The sequence below is a fragment of the Haliotis cracherodii genome, unplaced genomic scaffold (genome assembly GCF_022045235.1).
Source record: "Haliotis cracherodii isolate W230 unplaced genomic scaffold, xgHalCrac1.p SCAF_20, whole genome shotgun sequence".
NCBI classification, from domain to species: domain Eukaryota; kingdom Metazoa; phylum Mollusca; class Gastropoda; order Lepetellida; family Haliotidae; genus Haliotis; species Haliotis cracherodii.
Genome location: NW_027266276.1, coordinates 11,273,218 through 11,296,139, shown reverse-complemented (window position 1 = coordinate 11,296,139; position 22,922 = coordinate 11,273,218). Strand labels below are relative to the sequence as shown.

The window sequence follows — 22,922 nt, the reverse complement described above, 5'->3', positions numbered from 1 at the left end:
CGTGTTCATGTTCAGTCAAATCTCGTTAATCCGGGTACCTCTGTCCTAAAGAACGACCTTGTTATGGGTAGTATTTTAAAACGACAATTAACGTTAATCTGGACATTTGGTTACCTGGGAGATTTCACTGGAAACTGTACTGCCCAGATTAAAGAGATTTCATGTAATGATGTTTTGAGAAAAGTTGACATGGACACCATTCTGACTCATATTTTCAAATTAATGTTTTAGAGACACTGTTATACCTACAACTATGAGCTAGTTGAGTTTACAATACAAAAATAAATACAAAGAGGCAAAATCCAGTAATTCCAACCCAACGAACGAAAAAGTCCTAGATAGAAACAGACAATAGATCCATGAATGTGTATATTCATAATCAGGAAAAATAGATAAATGCTGAAGGGCGCCCAATTGTGCAAGTTGCCACATTTTTCTCGTCAGAATTGTGTCCCTTGGTCGTGTCAGGATCTTTTGGTTTAGTTGTTTAGAAGGTCAAATAAATGTTGGAGCTATTTGACAAAAAGCGACTGTGCAGAGTTGCGTTCCGTAGCGAGCAATGGTGTCTCCCGCCCCCGTCTTCATATTGACAAAAGCGGCGTAATACCGTATTCATTCATTCATTCATTCATTCAGTGAGTGAGTTAGGTTTAACGCCACTTCTTAAAGCATGACAACTTAATGTGAAAGTGCGCCCGAAGTGATACAGGTCGTGAAAATACGGGGTAGAATAGGTCTTCAGCAAACCATGCTTGCTGTAAGAGGCGACTATGCTTGTTGTAAGAGGCGACTAACGGGATCGGGTGGTCAGGCTCGCTGACTTGGTTGATGCATGTCATCGATCCCAATTGCATTGATCGATGCTCATGGTATTAATCACTGGATTGCCTGGTCCACACTCGATTATTTACAGACTGCCCTCATATAGCTGGAATATTGCTGAGTGCGGCGTCAAACAACCAATCAACCAACCTTATTTTCGTTGAGGATGTCCAGGTGTGCTAATAGATAAGCCTTTGTCTATGCGTCTAGGTATTTATTGTAATTAGCTACTCGTATTAGTTGCAATAAAAATTTGTTGTAGGCAAAGAATAAATATGCGAAAATGAAGAGGAATTACTGACATAAAATGTAGCCACAGGTAATTACTGATATTAACCATTAAATAAGGAAATAATTGTACGCACTGGAATCAACGCACAGCAGCTAAAACTAGCATAGTACAACAGGGAAGTAACAACTTGAAAACCCAGAGTACATAGAGGCGTTCACCCTTTCTTCAGTTGTCATGTCTGATAAAAGTTCCTGTAACCACATACCTACAAATGTACATGGGGAAGTAACACGCAACAGCATTCCTGAAGCGAAATTTACTAATATGGCGCCACTTTTGCGCCACCTGTACCAACTTTTGTGGCACTATCGCGATACTTTCAGGGCACTTTCGCGCCACTTTTGCGCCATTTCTGAGTCACTTTTGCGATACTTTCAGGGCACTATCGCGCCACTTTCATGCCACTATTGCGCCATTTCTGAGTCACTTTCGCGCCACTTTCACGCCACTATTGCACCATTTCTGAGTCACTTTCGCGATACTTTCAGCGCATTATCGCGTCACTTTTGCGCCATTTCTGAGTCACTTTCGCGATACTTTCAGGGCACTATCGCACCATTTCTGAGTCACTTTTGCGATACTTTCATGCCACTATCGCGCCACTTTCATGCCACTATTGCGCCATTTCTGAGTCACTTTCGCGCCACTTTCACGCCACTATTGCACCATTTCTGAGTCACTTTCGCGCCACTATTGCGCCATTTCTGAGTCACTTTCGCGATACTTTCAGGGCACTTTCACGCCACTTTCACGCTACTATTGCACCATTTCTGAGTCACTTTCGCGATACTTTCAGGGCACTTTCGCGTCACTTTTGCGCCATTTCTGAGTCACTTTCGCGATACTTTCAGGGCACTATGTCGAAACTATGTCGCGATAGAGGGGTAGGAACTTTGGAAATGTAGTGTACTTCCAGTTAAAGTGGAACCCTGAAACATATGTTTCTCTTCGTCTCAGCGTTTGGAACTTAGCGTTTGATTTGTCATACAAATGGACTAATATTCAAAAGATTAGTTTTTTTGTAGTCCCATATAGTAATCAACTGTCAGCCTCAAAGTCACCAAGATGTCTATGGGCCCATGGGCATGCCACTTTTGCTGTCACCATTTCATGGCAGTCTTTTAGGTATAATAGGCCGGATGTAATTATTCCGATACCCAAAAGAGTGGATTCATGTCAGTGTAAGGGGATTCTTATAGTCTTTCATTTTCTCTTTTCTTTTATCTTTATCAGTGTCGTATGTTGTTGCATTTTTATATAATGCTACGTGTCGACCTCCCAACTGAAACGATAAGTTAACCCAAAATATGCATGTAAAAGAATTCAGCGTGAAACCAACAAACAACAAAGAAATGGTGTACAATTAATACTTGTATTATACAATCACCAAGGTTTACAAATCAATGCAAATTACTGCTCAGCAGTTACAATGGCAGTACACAATAGAGCGGAAGTACAAACTTCAATGGCAGTATAACTATATAATAGCAGTGCTAATAATATTCACCTAACAGAAACAGTGGTCAAGCTTCCCAAAGGGGCCTTAGATGAATATCCAGGTTCAAAAGTATGGTCTTCACACAACCGCTGGTCTTGATGTAATGCGAGATGTAATGTGATATGAGAGAGGTACATGTATGCACTTGCCATCTTTTATATATACTCAACAAAAAAAGTTCCTGTGACACCAATATTTTAGTGTATTTTTCAAACAAGTAAAGTTTGGTTTTCAATATGTACATGTATGGAATAAAGTCACAAAAACTGCTACAGAAAAGCATGCAATCCATGCAAAAGTCTTTTATGGAAGCCCCATGCATTTCACTACCCAAGAATGGGTATATAAACATGTGCGTTAACGGGATTCCATATGCATTGTTTAGCATCGTGCTGACAACCACTCAACAACAAAATTACGCAATTATTCAACATTACGAAATGCTACGCCTGTCCGAAAATGAGCGTCTGTCACGCGTAACCAATAATCGAAAAGACAACTGGATTCGAACAACACACCTACGAAATCGATTCCAGCCAGCAACAGTGACTGCAAGAAGCATCCCTGGCATTCGACGAATATCTTGTCAAACCGTACGTCGTCGCTTCAGATATGCAGGGACTGTCGCCAGAAGACCCGCCAGATGTCCCATTTTGACAGGAAACCACCGTCAAGCACGTCTACAGTTGTGCAGACAGCGTCTACGCTGGACTGCCATGCAGTGGGGAAAAGTTCTATTCATTGACGAGTCTCATTTCCACCTCAGCCACAGCGATGGACGGATTCGAGTGTACCGCCGGTAAATTAAACCATTTGAAGGCTAACAAGAGTCTTTTATCTGTTGCAAACCGAAATTGTTTCAGATTTCGTAAAAAAACATAACTCTGCATCAAATCTTATTCATTGTCACAGGAACTTTTGTTGTTCAGTATATTACAAATCACTTCTGGAAGATTCTATACAGTGCTCGATTAGCTTAGCCATACTAAAACATTCTAGATTACACTCGACTCCAAAAGGCATCTAAATATACAAATGTAGTAACACCACTGCTTACATTAGATAGTAATACATTCCTGTCAACTAGGTATTGTTAAAACACAGTGCAATGAATCTCAGCAGAGACAATATGATACACTTACAACATTGTTTGAGAATACATTCCACTATCATATAGAAATGATACTAATATAAGTACTTTTTTATAGTGTCTGCCTAATAGCGATACAACATTTTAACCCACGTCAATGGGTCAGTGTACACTCGAATGTTAATCTTAACTCCGTGGGGACTACAAATATATTGCTATATACACCACTGCCTAATGTTAAAAGCGATATACGAGTATACCTGCCTCATTGCGAATAAGAAAGCCCAATTGTTACAAGATAAGCAAGGAACATCCGGGCACGTGGAAACACGGACCTACTCCTTTCCTTATTGTTGGGAGAAACAAACAGCACAATAAGAAAATAAAGTTTCCTTTTCAGATATTGAATAGATGAATACAATTATAAACCACATGCAAACCAATGCGAAAAGAACACACAGGCATTTAATGTTTAAGAAAGCAATAACGTTGTCGTGCAGTATATAACCGCAATGAAAGTGGTACTCATTATTTACAAAATGAATGGATTCGGGTTAAATTGATAACATAATGTTTTTACCGATAGGAGTGAGTGAGTGAGTGAGTCGGGTTTCAGAAGTTTATCCCTTTAATGAAACTCACGAGGAAAGATAACGGGGATTCAACCCCGAGATTGCCTAATGAACGTAGCACTACACAGCAAATATAGGCGCTTTCGACGAGTGGGCCGCCTGTGAATTTATAGTTATCAGTAGTCAATCACACACGTGTAACTTAAAGGTATACAGTTTTACTTACTTACAAACATGAACAAGATCTTGATAAACTTACAGGATTAAGAGTTAGTGCGATGATTTTAAAACACCTTTGCACAATATTTCTGTTGTGTCATGGTCGTTCACACCAATATCATGTTTATGGAGGTAACAGATCAAGGATTGGGACAAATCTGTGATTATAAGTACTTACATATAGTGCCTACCTCACAGCTCGACAACATTATGACCCTGCACTGGGCAGCGTACACTCGAATTTCATTCTCAACTCCCCGGGACAGCCTGTGAGCTAATGCAAGATGGCCGGGATTTAAACGCCTGCAACACCCACACATAAACCTGATCATTGGAATATTAGTTAAAAGATACTTACTAAATACTGTTCATACAAAAAGTCTGATAAAGGACAAATTTTATTTACAATGTCCGGCCTCGTTAGCCCATAATACTAAATACAATAAGACTAATAATAATGTGCGCAGCAACATTCCTTTAAAAATAGAACGTAGCAACATTTGTTACATACATATGTATCTTTTTTTGTTATATGTTTCTTTTTAAATACGTTCCTAGCCCTTCAATATGTTTGACATGTTCCGAAGATATTAACTGACAGTGGGATAGATATAGAAGTATGTTTCAATAAACTTTTTCGAGTAACTGCAATAAAAGGACAATCACGAAGGAAGTGATATTTATCTTCTACAAGTTGCAAATTGCACCTTCTACAAATGAATGAATTGATATCCAATGAAGGAAGATAGCGACATTGTTGAAGTTTCTATTTGTGTGACAAACAGCGAAAGTTACATATCATTCGGTTAAGATTCTTCCCATCACTAAGATGGAATACATGTTTCAGGTTCAAGAATTGTTCTATAACAGTAGCATTTAGATACGTTGAGTTAGTAGAAACTTTAATTTGGCATGGCAAAATTGGAACTGTACAAACATTACAAACAAAATGATGAATATAACGTATAATAAACTCAGTGTGAAATTGTAACTTTCTGATTTTGGATACACAAGTTATTTTACTATATTCATCAAATACTTTCAGCATGTCATAACACGCACGTGGATATCGTTTTCGATCAATAGATACAAATCTACACCACTACTTGATGCAACGTGTAAAATAGTTTACACACAAATAATGCTTTCCAACCTCTCCAAGCACAGTAGTATTTGAAACTGTTTTAGATACACAAAAATAACATTTAAAAAACGTCTAAACTCGAGACCTCAGAATTTGGAGCCGTACAATAAAATAGGAACTACATGTACCTTAGTATGAAAGATATTGACAACTGTGTGGAATAGTAATGATTGATATCTTTTAAGTAGAGAATACATCCTGCCTTTCTTGTATGTATAGATCATGTTAATTTCCAACATTATCTTTCGATCTTCTTTTTTTCAACAAATTCAACATGTGACCACACTGATTAGGTTTTGGGTGATCTGGCAACCTTAAATCACACCAAACAGAAAGGTGATCAGCTTCTGCCTCGAAAGTACAAGTAAATTTTTAACCATATTAAACATGATAGTAAACGCTGTAACATAGTCAACTATATTCGTGTCCCCATTACTGATACAAGAAAACATCCATTCTAAAAGCCTGGGGGGCCGAACGTAACACGTGGCCTTAATACCTTACAATGCAATTCCCCGCGCCGTGAAGATCCGGGTTAGAATAGGCCTTCAGCAACCCATGCTTCTTGGAAGAGGGGACTATCAGGAACAGACGGTCAGGCTCGCTGACTTAGTTGATGCATGTCATCGTATCCCAGTTGATTGCATGGATCGATGATCATGACATCAGTCACTGAATCGTTTGATCAAGACTCGATTATTTACAGACCGTCGTCATATAGCTGGAGTATTGCTGAGTGCGGCGTTAAACAACAAACAAACAAACAATGGAATTCCCTTTCTGCAAACATCAGCAAGATAATATTTTTAATTAGGTTCTCGCATAACAAACAATTTATTCAAACATTATTCTGAGCTGTGTTTTTGTAACCCTAGACGTTATGAATTGGATGTTCGATGGCTGCAACCTTTCAGTTCTCATTCCAACGGTTGAGCTGTTTTGACAGATTCCACAAGGTTCTGCCAAAACGCATCTCTTCCATACACATCTGTATTGTATTCCAGATAGGAGTTGTTGGAGAGAAGCACAGCCATTTCTCTAGGCATGTCTTTCACGGGAACATGTTGATACATCAGAATCAACAGATTGTCCTGTCTACGGTTCACTCTTGACTGTAAGGCAATATGATACTCAAAGACACACCAGTCACTTTTCAGGAAGGCTGGAGAAAGAACAATCAAGGTCTTCCTACTCTTGTCAATGGCGTTGACTATGTTGGAAGCAATGGCCTCCCCTGGTAGAAAGTCACGGTGGTGGATACACATTCGTAGTCCTGCCTTGGTTTCAAGTTCAGGAATCATTTCCTGAATGACAATGTGTCTGTCAGATTCAGCATAGGAGACAAAGACATCATATTGATACTGGAGCACTTCCTCAACTGGATGTTGTCTCCAGAACCTTCTTCTACCAATGTAGTACATGTACCTAATACTCCAGCGGTGACGATAACCTAGGGCAATGCAAATGATCAAGACAATACATACACAAGAGGATGCCGTGACAATTCCCAAAGCAGCATTAGCACGACTACATTCAGATGTAAGTTCCTCCACAATCTGATGAAGTTTTGTCATTGAGATACTGGAACCATTATCATACTCGCAGGCCATTTCTGACAGTCCACTAAACTTGTTTTGATTGGCGTTCATCCACCTAAGGAAGTCCAGTGCTCTGCAAGAACACTGTATCGGGTTGCCACGAAGACTTACAGTCACATTTGGAAACTTGTCAAGTTCGTTGGTGGTATCCGTCGATAATCGCTGCAGCTTGTTATTTGAGAGGTCAAGATAGTAAAGGAATGGCATTGGTTTCAGTGTAGCTTCAAAATGTTGGAGAAAATTACTGTGGATTTTTAAGATTTCAACACTCTTTAACCCGTTAAAGGTATTTTTTTGTAGGAAAGTGATTACATTTTCAGAAATGTCCAACTGTTTTACATGATGGAGACGGTGAAACATGTTTCCCTTACTGTCACTTTGAATTCTATTACTTAGGAAATTGTTTGACAAGTTAAGATGCATAATCGAGTTGTTGACAGGGAACACGTCAGAGCCAATGTCTTTAAGAATGTTGTATGAAAGGTCAAGGTACTCAAGATCCTCTACCCCTTCCAGATGACTTATTAATACCGCCATCAAATTGTTCCTCAGAACGACCCGTTTTAAATTGTTCTTTGACAGGCTAATATCTTGCCATTGCCCTGAAACATAGCAGTTCTCTGCTATGATAGTGTGTAATTTGGGCGGCATTGGTATAGGTACTGAAATGGAATTATCAAGTAGGAAACGTGTTAGAGGCCAAAGGTTCATTAGTGAGACATCTATTATCTCCAGAGATTTAAGGTTTTTAATCTCCAAAAGCTGGAAACTAAAAACAAATCGGTTTGCTCTTGCAGAGACAAGTTTCAATGTTTGGGGCAAAGAAGAAATTGATTCAGGTTCAAACGTCATGATGCCATTACCATCTATAAAAAGTTCTTCTAGGTTCGTGGTATTGAGGTACTGAAAGTCAAGTCTCTGCACTTTGTGACATCCCAAGAATGGATATAAGTAATTGAGCTTCAACACCTTTATTGCCGAACCTCCAAGTCCAAAGAAAGCCTTAGAAAAGTTTCTAAATCCCAGATTTTGGTTCTGTGAAACATCAAGAGTGTGAAGACCCTTCACTGGACTAAAAGTCAGATGTTCAGCGTCAACTATTCCACAGCTAGATAAGTTAACATATATCAGGAAGGGGACACTTGAGAAAGTAGAATTTCGTAGTATTTGCATGTTACAAAATCCATTGCTACCAGAAAGTGTTAGGTTACTAAGATTCTTAAGTTTACGAAATCCTTGTCCAAAATCATAATGCGAACCATCCATGTGTAATGACTGAAGTGAAGTTAAACTGGACAGACTGGCGTCCGGGTAAGGGGATCCTTTGCTGTTGTTATTAATGCTGAGCTTCAACAAGCTGCTCAGAGGATTAAAGAGTGTTGGTGGTAAGGTGTCATTGTCGTAGTTTAAATAATTTGATTCAAGATTGAGACTTTCAAGCTCAGACAACTCATAGAAGGAATTTGCATTGAGATACTTTAGGTCGTTGAAAGATAGATCCAGCACCTTCAAAAAAGAGACATTTACAAAGGCTTGGTTGGGTAGTTTGAGTTTGTTGTGACTCAGCAAGAGGGTTGTGGTGTTCCTTGGTAGGCATGTTGGTACGTTTTGCAAGCCCTGGTGTGTGCAATTAGCTAGGGTACCACCATGATTAGGATCAGTGGATAGAATGCAGCATCCCCTTCCTGGTGATGTCACGTTCAGAATAGTGTTGTGTGACAAGGAAGCTGACACCGTGAGGCAAATCTGAAATTACAGGTTTCAAGAAGGTTTAAAACAATGTGCATGTATCGCTGAAAAATGACAGTGAACAGAACTATGTCATAATTAAATGCATAGCTGCACCCTAGTTACGTGCAGCTTTTTTCAATGCACGAGCGGCGTATATTGGTCAAGTTAACAATTTATTTCTTTATAATTCGATAAAGCCGTACGCCCCAGGCAATGCCGCCCTCGTGGAACTCATAGCTAAAGAGCATTCCACTGTTCTCGAAAATGAAGTAGTTATGCCTTTCCCCCTCTCATTGGAACACAAAACTATTGCCTTTTCATTTGGACTCCATCACAAAAATGGCAGTGTGTGTGTGGTGTTTTGGGGGAACATATATCTCAAGTTTTACATTTTCATTAACAAGATATTTCAGGCAACAGCCCATACAACTTTCTTGGGACTGTGTGCTCGTGGCACTGTGAGATTATCTTTCATCTATTTATTTTTGGGATACAGTCTGATATACTAGTGTGATAAGTTATAAAATATGTTTTGAATCATATATAAACTGACGGCCAAAAGAAACGTTACCAACGATATTTCTAGGATAAAATATGACCAACACAATTTGGAGCAGCAATAACAATAATTGTATTGTAGAAATTCATCATTCAGAACAGTAGAATGCGAATTTACTAATTCAACAACAAAGTCCTTGACCTCCAACAGGGACATTTCTTTACAAGGGGCCATTCGTCCAGTATTCGATCAACAACATTGGTTACAACTTTAAGGTGACGACGGTCCAGACCGTTCAATACGGGATATGACCTCCATGAGCGGCAATGCATCTTCGAATGCGGCGTCTAACTTAGTAGACAAGCGTCCTCACATCGACTGCAGGTATCCATTCCTCACGGAGGGGAACGATCAATGCTTGTCTCATGAAGGGAGGATGTTGACGTTTCCGAAGACGACGCCCCAGCTGGTCCCAGAGATGTTCTATGGGTGACAGATCTGGTGATCGAGCTGGCCACGGCAGGACAGTCACGTTGTTGGCGTTGAGGAAGTCTCTAGTAATACGGGCTTTATGGGGTGTGACGTTATCTTGTTGGAACACCGTCTGTTGTTGACGCTGGATAATGTAAGATATTGTCAATGTAGCCGTTGTGCTGGCAGATTGCCTTCGATGATGACAAGTTCCGTCTTCTCGTCCCCGCAAATGCCGCCCCAGACCATCACACTTCCGCCCCCGTAAGGTTCTACCTCCAGGACACAACAAGGAGCCGTACGTACACCACGTCGTCGATTCGCGTACGCCCATCAGGTTTGAAGAGTTGGAACCTGCTCTCGTCACCATTCCCTTTGTCGCCGCCATTCCCTTTGTTGCCATCGCTGAGTTTGCCTGCACCACGTCAATCTGGCACGTCGATGTTGGCAGCTGATGACGTCACAGTAAGAAATCTGTTCCTCAGATGAAGTACCCGTAAAAAGCGGTCATCCTGCGGGGTCGTGACCTTTGGTCTGCCACTCAGTGGTCTGTCTGCGGTTCTGCCAGTCTGTCGGAGACGTGCGACCAGTCTGGTAATGGTCATCTTGGAGCAGTTGATGCTGTCAACCGCTCTCTGTGTCGGTCCCATCTGCAGCATACCTATGGCTCTCTCCCTCTGGACAGCGGTCAGTCTTGGCATGTTCGTTGGTGTTAATCATCGCAACCAATGATAGGGAACAGATCCGTGCGTAATTTATACCCGGAAATTGCACGATAATTTGGAAAAGAATGTTTTAAAAAATTGCTGAAAAGCACTAATATCTCCCAAAATCCGCAAAGCACGTGCAAAGAACGACAGAGAACACGAAGGCTGTATTCGTGAGATGTGTTCTTTACTGTTTTTGAACAGGTTGGCATCTTTGTTTCAAAGTGGCAAATCAGTTAATGTTGGTAACGTTTCTTTTGGCCCTCAGTTTATATAAATATGATGCTAAGAAAGAATTGTATTCAGCGAGGATTCATATAATGCGGAATTGAACGACAGACATGCAGACCACATGGGAATATTGTTTTAAGGCACCAAAATTCAAATCAACATTTTATCCTAGCACGTGACAATGTTAATTCGCTCAAGTGAGCTATTATGTTGTATCAGGCTCAAAGTGGAACGGCCAATAGGCACACCAGTGTGCTGGGAATAAAAGTACAAACACGTTCCCTTTATGTTGAACAATATTCTGACATGCATGTCATACATGTACAGATCCTGAAAACGTTCAAAATTTCTCTCATTTCAAGTCTTAATAGTATCAGCATGTCGATGCTTTGCAAATCAAATCAGAATAATCTGAAATGCAATTAAGTTCATGTTCTAATTCTAAATTTTTCTTATCTTCACTTTCATGTATTTTCCTAAAATACCAAAAAAAAGCGACAAACCCCATTCCATATGCATAAGAAATCTCTGCTGAAAGCATAGTCGATTATATGAGTGAGTGAGTTAAAATTAAAGGTCGCATCGGCCTTTTTTCAGCCTTGTAGCGACGAGACGAAGTTCATATAGTCACAGTTGAGTTATTTATGCAAAGTTATATTTTAAAACAATTTATGAAACATATTTGATCATACTATATTTGGAAACAATTTATGAAACATATTTGAGCATAACAATATAATATATACAGTTATAAAACATGGGCTATGCCAAAGCTAGGCCACCTCGCTGGGGATTATGGGGAGTTACAGGACCTCTGCTTCCTGCATGATACCCCATGATTACATGGTTACATGATTCAATATTGATCTTTATGTGCAGGATGGTGTCACTACCCCCAGAACACAGTACATTCACTATGCGGGGCATTCAAACGAAGCCACTTTTCGTTCTTACTATATCATGAACATGTGTTTATATATCAATATATTATTTTCAATATTTTCAATACATTTTAACATTCCAACGTCCACGTCATCAACGCTTGGGTATTTTCAACTCGGGTACCTTCGGTAGGGCAGGGCATGCTTATCTTTCTCGCGAATTCCTGGTGTCATCAAGTCCACTTGTTTTCTGTGGTTCATTCATATAATTTTCACAGCTATCTGGACCTTTGCACCTGTTTAAGTGGATAATCTGGCTCTGTTAGTATTTTGCATTGACAATTTATGTACACTTCAAATATAGAGGTCAACCTCATCATGATATTGACATCTTGACGATGTGACTAAAATACTGCCGATGTGAAATTAAATTTTAACTCACTCACTCAGATTAATTGAAAAATGTAATACAACAGGACACTGTTAAACGCTTCCTGTACTTTTCCTCAAACGAACACACACACGTACATGCACGTCGCTATATAAGTGCAATAATCTTGGACGCGACGTTAAACCCCATTTCACCTCACCTCTCCTATATACGGTGCCTATTTAACATACAGAAAACTACGGTTATAACAAACTAAAAGTAGTAGTCCCTTTGAGTTCGTTATAACCGTAATTCGTTATAAGCATATATACAGCATAACTACAGCAAATAGTCGGGACTAAAAAGTTAGTTCGTTATATACCTCAGTTCGTTATAAACGTGTTCGTTATAACCGTAGTTTATTGTATACCACACGACTGTTTATGTACACATAAGTCGCTGAAAGAAGTGGTTTAACTTGCTAATTATCAATAGGTATTTACCTATGATCATCATTTTCAACTAGACGATCGTAATGGTAAATGGAATATAAATGTACAATGTCCAGATCTCGAGATTTGTACACAACGTTAAGGTGACATCCAGTGATATACAGTAAATTACGGTTATAACGAACTCAAGGGGACTCCTAATTTTAGTTCGTTATAACCGTAGTTCGTTATAAGCATATATACAGCATAACTATAGCAAATAGTCGGGACCAAAAAAGTAACTTCGTTATATCCGTCAGTTTGTTATAAGCGTGTTCGTTTTAACCGTACTTTACTGTAAGTCATCCCTCTTGTCATACAGTCATGTGGAGAGTGTTTTGTCACACTGAATCTTTATGCATAGATCTACAATGTAAATATGAAACAGATTAGGTTTCATACCACTCGCCTCTGGCAACTTGTTGTGCTAGGAAGCCGGGAGGATTGCAAAGCTCCGTGAATGTAATCCGATAGTATATTTCTGATGCAACAGGACACCAGCAAGTAAGTATGCACCCCAAACAACCCAGGTCACCATGCCCCGACGATCTCGAAACAAATATCTATCGTGTGACGGGACACACACTATAAGACCTTTTGTTATTTTCTATGTACGTTGGAAAGCACAGCTAGACAGATAAGTTAAAATCTGTTTTGAAACCAACTGTCTGGTAATGGTCATCTTGGAGCAGTTGATGCTGTTGTCAACCGCTCTCTGCGTCGGTCCCATCTGCAGCATACCTATGGCTCTCTCCCTCTGGACAGCGGTCAGTCTTGGCATGTTCGTTGGTGTTAATCATCGCAACCAATGATAGGGAACAGATCCGTGCGTAATTTATACCCGGAAATTGCACGATAATTTGGGAAAGAATGTTTTAGAAAATTGCTGAAAAACACCAATATCTCCCAAAATCCGTAAAGCACGTGCAAAGAACGACAGAGAACACGAAGGCTGTATTCGTGAGATGTGTTCTTTACTGTTTTTGAACAGGTTGGCATCTTTGTTTCAAAGTGGCAAATCAGTTAATGTTGGTGCTGGGAACAAAAGTACAAACACGTTCCCTTTATGTTGAACAATATTCTGACATGCATGTCATACATGTACAGATCCTGAAAACGTTCAAAACATCTCTCATTTCAAGTCTTAATAGTATCAGCATGTCGATGTTTTGCAAATCAAATCAGAATAATCTGAAATGCAATTAAGTTCATGTTCTAATTCTAAATTTTCCTTATCTTCAGTTTCATTTATTTTCCTAAAATACCAAAAAAGCGACAAACCCCATTCCATATGCATAAGAAATCTCTGCTGAAAGCATAGTCGATTATATGAGTGAGTGAGTTAAAATTTAACGTCGCATCGGCATTATTTCACCCATATAGCGACGAGACGAAGTTCATATAGTCACAGTTGAGTTATTTATGCAAAGTTATATTTTAAAACAATTTATGAAACATATTTGATCATACTATATTTGGAAACAATTTATGAAACATATTTGAGCATAACAATATAATATATACAGTTTTAAAACATGGGCTATAGGCCACCAGTGACCAAAGCTAGGCACCTCGCTGGGGATCATGGGGAGTTACAGTGCCTCTGCTTCCTGCATGATACCCCATGATTACATGGTTACATGATTCAATATTGATCTTTATGTGCAGGATGGTGTCACTACCCCCAGAACACAGTACATTCACATTTATAGAACTGAAGTCCCCGAGCTGAGAAGCATTGATCAATTATACCGAGACAACTACAGGAGACATGTCTGATCAGAAATATTAAAACTGCACCCCACCCCCATCCCCATCCTCACCCCCACCCCCACCCCCACCCCCACCCCCTCTGGTAAACATATACATATTTCTTAAACGTTTCTTTCTTTACTTAAAAGCAGGAGAATATCTGCACTCGTAGCAGCAGACGTAAAACAAGGACTGGTCGGCTCGGAGTCAGTATACTGTGCCTGAGTGGGATATGCATGTATCTGCGGCATGGTATCTCAGTGAGCTAAAACAAGGACTGGTCGGCTCGGAGTCAGTATACTGTGCCTGAGTGGGATATGCATGTATCTGCGGCATGGTATCTCAGTGAGCTAGCACTTTAAATCGGCATCAGTCCGGACTAGTACAAGCGGCCACACAAACACACGTACATGCACCCATTTCATAATAAAAAACCCATTTCACCTCACCTCTCCTATATACGGTGCCTATTTAACATACAGTAAAACGAACTAAAATTAGTAGTCCCTTTGAGTTCGTTATAACCGTAATTCGTTAGAAGCATATATACAGCATAACTAGAGCAAATAGTTGGGACTAAAAAGTTAGTTCGTTATATCCGTCAGTTCCTTATAAACGTGTTCGTTATAACCGTAGTTTATTGTATACCACACGACTGTTTATGTACACGTGAATGTAATCCGATATTTTATTTCTGATGCAACAGGACACCAGCAAGTAAGTACAGTAAAGTACGGTTATAACGAACTCAAGGGGACTCCTAATTTTAGTTCGTTATAACCGTAGTTCGTTATAAGCATATATACAGCATAACTACAGCAAATAGAATGGACCAAAAAAGTAAGTTCGTTATATCCGCCAGTTCGTTATAAGCGTGTTCGTTATAACCGTACTTTACTGTATGCACCCAAAACAACCCAGGTCACCATGCCCCGACGATCTCGAAACAAATATCTATCGAGTGACAGGACACACACTATAAGATCTTAGGTTACTTTCTATGTACGTTGGAAAGCACAGCTACACACAAAATAAGTTAAAATCTGTTTTGAAACCAACTGCATAGTGTGCATATATGTGCATGCTGATGATAAATAGGTTGGGTGCATGTACTTACTGTGATTGCGGAGATGATGTAGATATTCAGAGACATCATTATCAGTGTGCCTTGCTGGGATCGCGAGGAGAAGGTACAGCTATCCGTACAGCAGCCCCAACCAGGCAACCTCAATACACAAATACCCAGTTTAACAATGACGTCGTTGAAGAGAGATTGTAGAGAGAAAGGTGAGACTACTTGACCTTGTGGCATGAGAGGGTATGAGAAAATGTATAAAAGAGTGGAAAAACGCTATGAAGTAGAACCGCATGCTTTGAAATCATTTGCATTGCATATCAAGCGTGAAACATACATGCAGATAAAAAATCAAATTTCATCTGTCTAGACAGCAAAGTTGCTTCAAACACTATGTAGCTTGCGTGAGACTTCCCTTCATGATCTGCGTTTGTGATGTGGTAGTCATACCAACTATCGTCGTATCTTGAAAACACAATTCCGCTGGTATGCAGACGAGGACGCGAGGTTACATATATCACATATCATACAATTATATAACAATGGTGTAAGACGCATCTGTCGAAAAAGGCATGGGACACGGGTGGCTCAGTTTTCTATGGCGCCACAATCACTTGTGCAGGGCACGCCAGAAACCTATGATTGTGGGTTCGAATCCCGATTCGCCCCGACTTGTTTCTATGTTTATCAGCACCATGCCCATCCTCGTGGGTTTCACCAAAGTGGTAAACGTCTAGTTATTTTTTCCATCACATGAAAAGGGGCGGTCCGGTAGCCTAGTGGTTAAAGCGTTCGCTCGTCACGCCGCAGGCCCGGGTTCGATTCCCGACATAGGTGCAATGTATACTGAGTCAAATTAAAAACTTCACAGTTTTAAAAGTACAGTAAACTACGGTTATAACAGCTCAAGGGTACGCCTAATTTTAGCTCGTTATAACCGTAGTTCGTTATAAGCATATATACAGCATAACTACAGAAAATAGACGGGACCAAAAAAAGTAAGTTCGTTATATCCGTCAGTTCGTTATAAGCGTGTTCGTTATAACCGTACTTTACTGTAATCCCATATATGATAAACAACGGACAAATGTATCAGAGAAGGTATTTTTTAATCATTAATGTCCAAAGAAGGATTTTAATTAACGGTGGTAACCATAATTTGTTCCAACCACCAACGGTATTCGGTAATAACGTCAACAGTTTAAATCATAAGTCCCAAGCACGAGAATCTGATGGCACGCAAGTTCAGTAGCGTGTATGGCCACCATGTGCGTTGACAACTGCCACACAACGCTTCCGCATGGACCTTGTGATGCTTGTGAACACATGATTGGGAAGACGACGCCATTGTTGCTGCAAAATGGTGTCAAGATCTTGCAAATTCTGTGGTTGGTTCTGGAGAGTGCGCAGATTTCTGCCAAGAGCATCCCAGACGTGTTCGATGGGATTGAGTTCGGGAGACCTTGACGGCCAGTCCATGACGTTGACTCCCGCATTCTGAAGGAAATTGCTTGTCAAAATTGCTGTGTGGGGTCTGGCATTGTCGTTTTAGAAGATCAAACCGGGTCCATGTGCTGCCATAAAAGGCAGAAGTTCTGGTGCCAGTACCTGGTCGCGATAAGCAGCAGCGTTGAGGTCGCAACGGATGACAAGAAGCCTGGAACGTGCATTGCCACAGAAAGCACCCCACACCATGACACTTCCGCCTCGAAACCTGTCAACATCCTGCACACAACACTGGGCGTAACGTTCATGACGGCGCCTCCACACCCTCGCCCTACCAACAGCAAATCGAAGATTAAATCGGGATTCATCACTGAAGACGACTTGATTCCAATTCCTCTGAGTCCATTTCCTCTAAATGTCGCTGTGCCCACAATTGACGTTGACGTCTGTGTAATTGAGTCAGAATCGGCCCGCAGTATGGCCGCTGTGCTTGAAGGTGAGCAGTTCTCAGACGGTTTCGAACAGTTTGCGCACTCAGTCTACCCCTAAACAGTTCATTTCTGGTTGATGTAGCCGTCAAAAATCGGTTACGGAGGTGACGTAAGACAATCTGACGATCCTCTGCATGTGACGTCACACGTTGTCGACCTGGCCGAGGGCGATCAGCGGTGGTACCCGTTTGCTGTAGACGCGTCTGTAAATCATAAACAGTCCGTCGACTACAACCCATCGTCCTTGCGACTTCAGCTACGGACGTTCCCGTCTGCAACATGCCGATGGCACGTTCACGTTGCACATTTGAAAGGCGTGGCATGACAAATGGCCGTAAAGACTTTTGTTTTATTGTGTTTTTCTCTTTTTGTTAATGACTGCTAACAAGTATGGCTCAAAACACGTGCGGTATTATGGCCACGCGACCAGTTGAACGTAAAAAAACACTTTTGCCACTATAGTGCACATGATTTTGATCGATTCACCTGCTCAAGAACGGGTGTTATCTGAAGACAATACGTGGCCATTACTGTTTAAATACACAATAGATTTTTTTCAAGATTCTTTATTTCAGTATTGGAGGCCTCGTGGCCCAGAGTACAATACATTTATATCTAACTTATTAGTGGATCTCACACAGTTGATTTACAATGTTTCCATAATATGTGACGTAATACATACTACATAATTATGTTTGTTTGTTTCTTGTGTTTTTCAAATTTCTCTTTAGGTACAAAGCAAGACCTTTGATTGTTGAATGTGTTGTAGAGGACATTAATTCAATTAATTTTTGACGAGAAGGATGTTTATGGTAATACTGTGGAATAAATGTGTTTCTACTTTGCTTATAGTATGAACAGACTAGTACAAAATGGTACTCGTCCTCTACAACTAATTCATCACACTGGTCACAGTATAGCATCAGCTGATCAACATTTGTTTTCGCATTATTTTTACTATAACGCAGTTTTTGTATTTTCAAACTATGCGAAAGAGTGCGGAACTTAGCTAATACACAGATCAAGTCTTTATCTAAAACACCCGATGTGATATACATCTCTGGCGCTAGTAATGACTTGTATGAATTATAATGTGACAGGAAATGTGAGCTGGTAATCTTTTGAAACCATTTCTGTATCTCCATATCTACACATCTCTGTTTAAACATAGTTATGAAACCCTTCGTGTTTCCACAATCCTGAGCAATCCAGACATAACCAAAACCTGTTTGAAATAACAACATCCTGACATGTGAAACCCAGTTCAAAGCCCCAATCGCATCGTGTGACTGTAACATTTTATAACAGGCATAGGGGTAACGCTTCGGATTCATACGAATAAGTCTACACGAATATTTTAGACACCTGCTAAAATAATTTATACATAAGTTATAACGGCCAACTTCGCCCAAAACGGCACTTGAAGACGCTTGTTTTCCCAGTTTCAAAAATCTTTTAAAATATAAACTTTGTACTCTTTCTATAGATCCTCTGTATGTATATCCCCAAATTTCACTGCCATAATATAGAATGGGTGCAATTTTTGAATCAAACAAAGCAACAATTGTCTTCAAAGATATATCTGGATAAGTTTTCATAAGTTGAAATAACGGAAAACATGACTTTCTAGCTTGTAATGAAATAGTCTCACAAGCTTTAGACCAGATTAACCTGGAAGAAAATATAATGCCCAGGTATTTATAATGTGAAGTTGCTTGCATTTCCATAGATTTATAAAACCATTTTTCCACTTTTTTTAGATACCCCCCGTTTCTGAAAACAATAATATTTGATTTTTCCATATTTACCTCCATTGCCCATTTTTTGCAAAATAATTCTAATATATCTAATTTTCTTTGCAATTCTATCACGGAGTCTGCAAGTAGGACAACATCATCTGCAAAGAGCAGCAGCTTAATTGTTTCAATAACTTCATTTACAAAAATGCCCCGGCATTCACTTGCCTCAATTTCAGACACTAATTGATTAATAAAAAGGATAAACAATAATGGGCTCAACATACAGCCCTGTCTTACACCACAAGAGGTGTTAAAAACATCCGATCTGCTATTACTTATCTTCACACATGCACAAACATTTTTATACATATTTTCAATAACTTTATACATTTTACCATGAACGCCTTTTTGGAGAAGTACAAACAATAGTTTCTTTCTATCAACAAAATCGAACGCCTTTCTAAAATCTATAAAGGCGGCATAAAAGCGATGTTTTGGTTTTCTTAAATACTTTTGACACAACGCCTGCAAAACAAAAATATTATCAGTTGTTGAATGATCCTCTCTAAATCCAGCTTGGGATTCCGATAACATCTCATTGATTTCAGCCCAGTATCTAAGTCTATGTTCAACAACAGAAGTAAATATTTTACCCATTATATTTAAGAGGGATATTCCTCTATAATTGTTAGGATTTGTTGACTCACCAGATTTATACAAAGGAATTATAAGGCCAATATTCCAGGCACAAGGGAAAGTCCCTGTCTTTAAAATGGCATTGAAAAGTATATTTAAGTATGGGACGATATTCATGCAATATTTATAAAACTCGGGTGGTATTCCATCCGATCCAGGCGCCTTACCTAATTTTAAAGTTTTCAATACTTGTTTTATTTCCTCATCTGTTATCATATCTGAAAGCACCTCAGTATCGTTACATTTCTCACAATTCAGAGGATCATGATGTCTGATAAAATCTGCCACAGATTTATCAAACTCATTATCAGAAACTTGTTCAGGATTTAAAAGTTCATGAAAGTAAGTAACCCATACAGACGGTGGCACCCCAGATTTTCGACTGCGGTACTGTAATAAACGTTTAACACTACTCCAGAAAGTTTGGCAGTTTTTATTTAGTAGGGCGGAATTTATGGACTCAATCGTTTTTTGCTTAAAACACTCTTGTTTTTCATGACATAATTTTCTAAAATTTCTTTTAGACTCAAGGTACAACCTCAAATTTAGGGGACTTTTTGTTGTTCGAAGAAGGTGCAAACGGTTGTATTTCAACTTCTTTAATACATTAACATTCATTATCGAACCACTGAGGTTGATTATGAACCTGAAATGCATCTGATTGTACTTTCCTTACTTTCTCAAAATGAGATCCTGCAACATAAAATAGATTTGTTAATTCATCTGCAGCTTCATCTATGTTCTCATTTACTAAGTTAGATAATTTCTGAATAATTGATTGTACTTTATCCGAAGAGAAATTGGCGTTAAATTGTTGTTTTCCACCTTCTTCCCAAATATATCTTGGGATACTTGTTGTGTGTACATTATCTTTGGGATACTGAGGGATTTGATTTGGACAATAACTAAAATGGCATGATATTGGTAAGTGATCACTCTCTGTACGACTATGCACAAACATGTGGGTAATATGATCAAATATAGTAGTTGATGCTATAAAATAGTCTATCAAGCTCATTCCATTAAAGCCGATAAACGTAAAACACCCCTCACTATCCCAAAGCTTTCTTCCATTAACTATATGGATACCCCAAAGTTTACAGATGTAAAGAAGTGATAAACCAAACTTCTTTATTTTTTCATCCTGAGAAGTTCTAGGCATACAGAATACATCAGAGCTATACATTTCCCCTAGATTCAGCAAATCTACATCTTCTTCACTTTCAATAATAAAATCATCCTGCTGTGCAACTCGAGCGTTCAAATCCCCAAATAGGAGTAGGTCTATGTCACTATCATGTTCGGACTTAATGGCAGCTATTTTATCATCAAGCTCTTCAATACCATTACCTTTAGGATTTTCATACAATGGGGAATTTTCTGGCAGTATATATATTCCTCCTAAAATAACTGGTTCTCTACAGCCTAATAAGCTTACAAACACACAGTTTTCCCATTCTGGGTGAATTCTCTTGAAGTAGTGAGCATATGTCTTTCTTATGTACAGTGCTACGCCACCAGAAAATCTACCAAATGTACTTATACGTTTTGCTGGGACAGGGAGACAGATATAATCATTAAACAGATAACGGATTTTATCAACGTTGTACACCATTGTTTCAATTAGGCAAAATATATCGAACCCTTCAAGAAAACTTTTAAAATTAGTATCATTTATTTTTGTTAGCAGTCCTTGAACGTTCCATGAACATATATGTAGGCAAGTTGACATATCTATGTGGCAACTACCAAAGCGGGAATCAGTGTCCACTATGGGTTTGTGGTCCAGACCACTGCCGAGTCCCTAAGTTTCCTGCTCACCCCCGGAGTGTCCCACCTTGTGGCTCATGGGTTGGTTCTCAAGCACCTCATGAAGCTCGTGGACTCCCTGTGCAGCTCTATATGTGCCAGCATTACGACCAGGGTGAGGAACTCGCCTGGTGGTACCCACTGGTTTCAGTGAACTGCCATCATCTGCCAGAACATATACTTGATCAGATATAACCAATTTGTCATATGTTAAGTATGCCCTTTTACCATCATTTCGGGCTTGAACCATGAACGGTATCAGCTCTGATCGAACATTTCTTATCCTCTCAGTGAGATCATTTACAACTCTCAACGATTTATCATCTCGGAGTTTGGTTTTGGCTGCATCCAAAACGCAACTTTTATCCTTAAAAAAGGTAAACTTAACGATGACAGGTTTAACTTTTGATTTAGTATTCAAGCGATGTGCTCGCTCAATTGAATACTTATCTACGTCTTTCACCCCAAGCTTCTCACTCATGAAGTCACGGGCTAACTTCTCTGTGTCGTCCCACGACTCGCCGGCCACGCCCTCAAGACCATGTATTATGATGTTGTTCCTTCTGCTCTGGGCTTCGTATCTGTCAAACTTTACTTCAAGCCTCTCAAGTTTAGTCTTAAGTTCCTTATTTTCTTCTTTCAAACGAATTTGTTCGTCCATGAACTCTTCCCTGAAACTCTCAAACCTTGAGTTTAAAGACTGTATTTCCTTCTTAATGTCTCTGAACATAGAAACAATGTCGCCTTGCTCGTCATTATCGCTGTCAACACTCGTGTGATAAGGGAGTCTCGTTTGCTTTTCAGTTGGTCCCTTCTGACTACGTACTCGTGGGCCAGGATTCAGTTCTATGTCACAACATAGTTGCAATAGTCTTGGTACATGTGGTTTACTACAAAAAGTTAGTTCATTGCACATGGTCTGATTTGATTTCGTTTGCAATACACCCACTGTCGACAGACAACTGGCCTTAACACCATGTTGAGACATCCGGCAATTCAGGAAAATACACAAGTTCAGAATAAGCAACAATTGAATCTGTCTAGAAATAAATCCACCATTCAAAATCAACGAACTGTTTGTCACCGGTGGTTTTCGACTCCTTGGTACGAACGAGCCGACCCGAGCCCTCCAACACTGAATAGAGATACTCATGCTCTTTTTGCACGAGCTTTCCGTGACAGCCGGCAGTACGACACTCACTCACATTTTATCAACATCGTAAAATTGTGCATACAAGGCTTCAGTTTACACAAATATTACTAACCTTTTTCAATAGCATGTGCTAAGACCACTATTT

At 39.6% G+C, this 22,922-nt stretch overlaps 1 protein-coding gene across 1 annotated transcript; it reads right to left on the bottom strand.

The window, feature by feature from the left end:
- Positions 1-6,554: 6,554 nt before the first annotated feature.
- On the bottom strand, positions 6,555-22,354 carry LOC139470492 (toll-like receptor 4). Its single transcript, XM_071252898.1, has 5 exons — positions 22,102-22,354; positions 21,637-21,789; positions 20,492-20,508; positions 8,537-8,852; positions 6,555-7,456 (listed from the first exon to the last, which is right to left on the bottom strand). Exons 1-5 carry the CDS (start codon positions 22,352-22,354, stop codon positions 6,555-6,557), a joined length of 1,641 nt encoding a protein of 546 aa, XP_071108999.1.
- Between the last annotated feature and the right edge of the window lie 568 nt (positions 22,355-22,922).

What these genes read in the sequence shown, in the direction of transcription:
- LOC139470492 (XM_071252898.1), bottom strand. Translation starts at nt 22,354, where the DNA reads ATGTTCAGAGACATTAAGAAGGAAATACAGTCTTTAAACTCAAGGTTT. An exon ending in GTTAGCCCGTGACTTCATGA is followed by an intron (nt 21,790 to 22,101) that starts GTGAGAAGCTTG and finishes ATGTTCTGGCAG; the next exon opens with ATGATGGCAGTTCACTGAAA. An exon ending in ATCCCCTTACCCGGACGCCA is followed by an intron (nt 7,457 to 8,536) that starts GTCTGTCCAGTT and finishes AACATTTTGAAG; the next exon opens with CTACACTGAAACCAATGCCA.